The 5,836-nt window shown below is 40.9% G+C and overlaps 2 protein-coding genes across 2 annotated transcripts; one reads left to right on the top strand and one right to left on the bottom strand.

Annotated features, from left to right (window-relative positions):
* Positions 220 to 936, bottom strand: LOC107633866. The gene is made up of 2 exons (XM_016337463.1): positions 645 to 936; positions 220 to 368 (listed from the first exon to the last, which is right to left on the bottom strand). Exons 1-2 carry the CDS (start codon positions 934 to 936, stop codon positions 220 to 222), a joined length of 441 nt encoding a protein of 146 aa, XP_016192949.1.
* LOC107631577 (polygalacturonase inhibitor 2) lies at positions 4,502 to 5,530 on the top strand. The gene has a single exon (XM_016335066.2). The coding sequence runs from the start codon at positions 4,502 to 4,504 to the stop codon at positions 5,528 to 5,530; it is 1,029 nt and encodes a 342-aa protein (XP_016190552.1).

Here is a 5,836-nt window from a genome sequence, read left to right on the forward strand (position 1 = left end):
CGTTTCCCTTGTTTCGTCAATCAGGTCTTTCTCCATCGCTTCTTCAACACCTCCGAGAAGCAGCCTCGGGCTTGGTTCCCCGATTTCCACCAGGATTACCACGTCGACCCCGTAAGTAATCCAGAACGGTGTTTTCCCGGTAGAAGATTGTGGCGTTGTCCTATACGATCATAGGACTCAGGCTAACTCGTCTGCCTAGGAGCCCTTTTTTTGGCCTAGTCATTTCTTCAGGCTGTGAAGGATGACCTTGTTTGCAGCTTCCACCTGGCCATTGCTCCATGGGTGCTCGACTGACGAGAATTTCTGCTTGATTCCCATTCTTGAAAGGAACTCGCCAAACTTTTTATTCGCGAACTGCGTCCCATTGTCTGAAATGACAATCTCAGGGATTCCAAACCTAGAGACCACTTGCCTCCATATGAACTTCCGACAGTTTGCCGAAGTTATATCGTCCAACGGTTCTACCTCAATTCACTTTGTATAGTAATTGATGACCACAATGAGGTACTTAACCCGACCGAGACCCACTGAGAACGGGCCCAAGAGGTTGACTCTCGATTGAGTGAAAGGTCGGGCCGCCAGCATTGAGCTTAACTCCATTACTGGGGACTTATGAAAATTGGCGTTCTCTTGGCACTTCTTACACTTTCTCACGAATTCTTGTGCATAGGACATCATGGAAGACCAATAATATCCGGCTCTAACGAGTTTCCTGGCCAACGCCTTTCCCCCGATATGGTGGCCATAGCAACCTTCGCTCAAGACGTAGTCCGTTTGCTCGGGGCGCAAGCACTTCAACAGGGGTTGATCAAACCCTCGTTTATATAGCTGGCCCTGTATCGCTACATACTTGGCCACCTCCCGTCTGACCATTCTAGCACCTTTCTTGTCCTCAAGAAGCTCACCGTTTACTAAGAAACGGAGGATCGGATCCATCCACGAGGGAAGGTCCAGAGCTTGTGTTACGTAGAGAGTTACCGATGGCTCCTTTACTAGTCCTTGAATCAAATATCAGTTTTCCGTGCCTGGTTTTGTGCTTGCTAGTTTCAATAGGAGGTCAGCTCTCGCATTTCCAAGTACTTCTGGAGTAAGGAGTCCCTAGCTTAGTATGTCCCGTTGACCTGGGAGGCAACGATTTGGGAGTCACTGTTGACCTCGACTCGCGACGCTCCGACTTCGTTGGCTAGGAGCAAACCCCCTATCAAGACTTCATATTCCACTTAGTTGTTGGAGACTGGAAAGTCGAACTTGACTGATTGCTCATAAGTCATCCCAACCGAGCTTTCAAGGATTATCCCTGCCCCTCTGAACGCTTGGTTGGAAGCGTCGTCATATGAAACTTCCACCGTGTGTTCGTATTCCCGGGAGCACCACCAACTACCTCGACCAGGAAGTCTGCCATAATGTTCAGTTGCTCAGGTCCGGAATGAATCAGTGGGTCATCTCTGCGCGAACGTGTTTTCGTGTGCTCGCAGGAGGACGCCACAGAAGCTAACCTGCTCATCCGGCGAGTCCCTTCCTCCTCATGTGCTTCCTCTTCCTCAAGCTCGTCCTTCGGGCCCAACAGAAAATCCATTCATGCCAGGTATCCCCACAGACGGTGTCAATGTTCGGTTGCTCCGGTCCGGAACGGATCGGCGGGTTGCTGGAAGCTGGATCTGGATGGGCTTTGGGATTGAGGCAGATGAGGCTCCTTCGAGCTGGCGAGGTGTGTAATGGGGGAGGGGGGGAAGCCACCTGCAAAGACTCCAATGCTCAAATTAGTGTCCGTATAAAAAACAGTAAGGTTAGGATAGGTGACGTACCTCTAGGAAAGGGTAGAGTCCTCCCCCTATATATCCTGTGTCCGAGTGGGTCCCACATAAGCAGACCCTATTTTCTAAAAGCTTCCTTTCAGCTATTCAGGTGCTGTAGCTAGGTGGGTAAAAGGAAATTTACGGGTTGGAGGACCCGTCGGATCGGCAACTCAACACCCGCGTCCGACTCGCCAATAAGCTAGGCCGAAACACTAGCCATGATAATATACAAATTATATACACGAAAAATAATTAAAATTAAAAAATTAGATATTAATTAACTATTTAAAAAACAACTGTTCCTTGCACTCTTGCAGTATGGAAGAATAATTACCTTGAATTATTTGTTTAACCTCATGCTTGTACTTATCATTTATAATCATTTATATATGAGTCCATTTTAATGCACTTATAAATTATTGTTTTTTTTAAATTGTAAAATTATATATATCAAAATGTCAAAACACCAACGAAGGGGGCCATCGTAGTGCCATTAACAAAATGAAGGGTTACCACCTGTTTCATTTTACGGATATGGAAATCTTTTGTTCCAATCAAATTAGCCCTGCAGATTTAATATAAAAAATGTGAATAAAGTTGATGGGGTGGAAGGAATGACAGATAGCTGCACGGTGGGCAAGGAACCGATCCGCCCCTGGTGCCTACTGGAAAGATTTAAATGTGTGTTTTGTACTTTTGTTGACAAAGCTCACACAAGCCGGCTAGGTTGAGAAGTTGGTATAAAGAGTGGTTAGAATGGTGAGCCGAGTCGAAATATTGTTGGACTGTAAAGTTAATTGAATGAGCTCACTGAACGGTCCGGAGTAACAATTTAATTATGTGTCAGGTATACAATTTTAATTTTTTTTAAATATCTATTTTGCCATTTTTGGCTATGTTTCTCTCCTGTCTCTCTTCTTTTTTTTTTTTTTTTATCAGAAATAGAAAAATTTAAAATACGAATAAATTATTCTATTTGAGTATTAACTTATTGACATATTTTTTCTCCATAATTTGGTATGATTTTTTTTTTAATTGACAGATGAGTATTGGGTAACATACAAGTCATTACAAAGCATAGAAAATACAAATTCATTTGTGTCACGTCTTGTTCATGAATAAGTTATTAACACATTCTCTGTTGGTTTGACTTTATCGGTTTATCCTTTACAATAATTAATTATAAAATTGAAATTACATATGGAAAAATAGATTGAGAGAGTAATGTCTATCTGGAATAATTATTTCTTTTTCGCACGCTTCCTCTTCCGACACCACTGCATGACCACAAATTGTGGATTTGTGGTAGATCCTAAGGAGAATTGGTGAATGTAATCTTGTTGAAAGATAGTGAAATTCCATTACTATTGTGATGGAGACTGGATGTAGGCTACATTACACTAATTAGCTGAACCAGGATACATCTGTGTGTTACTCCTTCTTCTCTACTTCACTTCTGTCTCTGTTACTGTTACTCAGAAGATAAAATAAAAATGTCTCTCAACTCGTTACGAGACAAAAAGTAAAAATATCTTCTAAGTTTCTTTAAAAAAGCAAAAGTTATATTTAGCAAAAAAAAAGGCAAAGATTCAACCCCCTTCTCTTAGCCACTGGTAACCATCATTTATTATTTTACATATGTTCATAACACATAAAATAATAAGACAATACACAAAATACTTTAGTACACATCTAAAATTCGTTTAAATATGTGTTTATATTTTTTTTACATAAATAAATTTTTAACACATCTAAAATAATAAGATAACATATAGAATATTTTTAGTACATATCCAAAATTCATTAAATTTGTGCTTATATTTTTTTAACATAAATATTTTTTTAACACAAATAATAAAAAAAAAAATTGATTCTCTAGGAACAAGGTTGTTAAACAAATTTTTTGGGCCACGCAAATAAAATTAATAAAATAGAAATCTCTATGTACCCAAAGGAAAAGAAAATGTTGTTTGTCATAAAGCAAACATAATCGATAGGCTAATGTTCAACAATATTGTTGCATACATTAATGAACATATCTAAAATTACAAAATTATATACTAAATAATTTTTTAACATATCCGAAATTCATCAAAAAATAATTATGGTTATTACTCTTGTTAATTAGAGGAAAAAAAATTATACATACTGGTCTCAAAATCGAAAAAATTGATTTTGATAGTATTATTTTAATTTTAATTTGGTTAGAGTTTAATTTTGGTTTGTTATTTTTGTTTCTGAAAAAAATTGAAGGAAAAAAAAAAATGAAATTGGCTACTTCTCTCCTCAAGCTTAGTCACCGAAGCTGTTTCAATCACGCGCTCCCCCACTCACAGCCAAATTTCATTAGGGCCTCTCGAAGATGTAAATGTAATTCACTCATATGGTAAACGACAAAAATAACAACTCTAAACGGATAATGCTAACAACAGCGTTGTTCCCACATAGTACAATCTTATACGTGGTAATTTTCCTAACAAAAAATTTAGTATGGACTCCTTATGGTTCAGAGTATCTGTGATATTCCTTTATGGCGGCTTGATATTTGACTGAATTAGATCTAGTGCTGCAGTTCACACCTCTATCCAAATAATAATATACCACCTTCCCCAGTTCCCCGAACAGACCGTGCTCATTGCTTTATAAACACCTTTCAGGCCCCAAACATTTCCACAACAATAATAGCATCAATCCCAAACACAATAATGGCAAGCACCAGTACCATCTCCATGTTCCTTCTTCCCATAGTTCTATTGATATGGGTGTCTCCTGCAGTACTCTCAGAGAAGTGCAGCCCACACGAGAAAAAAATCCTCCTCCAAGTGAAGCAAGAATTCGGCAACCCATCCATGCTCTCTTCCTGGAACGCTTCCACCGACTGCTGCACCAGCGCCTGGGAAGGCATCGAATGCACCACCGAGAAGCCTTACCGTGTTAGCCAAATAGAGCTACATGGGCTGGACCTCCCCGGCCCAGTTGACCTCCCTCCCTCCCTATTTAACCTCGTTGATCTTGATGAGCTCTTAATTTTTGAAATGCCCAACCTAAAAGGCCAAATTCCTCCCCAGATCTCAAATCTCAAAAAACTTACAGTCCTTTACTTATTCAGCACCAATGTCTCAGGCCCAATACCAGAATCTCTAGCCCAAATCAAGACCCTCACGAACATTAACCTCGCCGGCAACAATCTCTCCGGCCCACTCCCTCATCTCCTCCCCTCACTACCCAGCATCAGGGTGATCTTCGCCGACGAAAACCGCATCTCTGGCCCAATCCCTGAATCCTACGGTTCCTTCGCGTCCAAGAGCCTTGTGACGCTGACTCTCTCTCACAACATGCTTTCTGGGAAGATTCCGGCGGCGTTGAAGGGGCTGGACGCGGAGCTTCTGGATCTTTCTTGGAACAAGCTCGAGGGAGATGGTTCGGTGCTGTTTGGGGCGGAGAAAAAGACGGAGGAGATAACCCTTGCTGGAAACATGCTGTCGTTCGATATCGGGAAAGTGGAGTTTGGTAGGAACATAACGAGGTTGAACCTGAAGCACAATCGCATTTACGGGAAGCTCCCGGAGCAACTGACGCAGCTGAAGCAGCTAACCAGGTTTAATGTTAGCTATAATCAATTGTGTGGACCTATTCCCCAAGGCGGAAGGTTGCAGGGTTACTTCGCCATTGATGCTTCTTCGTTTGCACATAACAAGTGTTTGTGTGGGTCCCCCCTCCCTCCATGCAAGTGACCTAATTAACGGTCATCAATCTTCATGTCATAGCTCATGAAAGATTAATTATTCGAGTTACTGCACTAAATAAATGCTTCAACAAATAATTCCGAATGGGTTTGAGGGCCCAACAATCTTCTCACTGTGCCCCTGGGTGTCCATACGCGGAGACAATAATGTTGAATGTTAAGTTTGTGAATTTTAGTGTGTTACAATGAATTTTGTGGCGGTTTATGTTAATAAATGGTTCTAATAAGAAGAAAGAAATCATCAGCGAGTCAAGTTTATCTATATATATATATATATGATATTCGATTTGACTAA

Source organism: Arachis ipaensis, chromosome B03 (assembly GCF_000816755.2).
Source record: "Arachis ipaensis cultivar K30076 chromosome B03, Araip1.1, whole genome shotgun sequence".
Classification (NCBI taxonomy): Eukaryota; Viridiplantae; Streptophyta; class Magnoliopsida; order Fabales; family Fabaceae; genus Arachis; species Arachis ipaensis.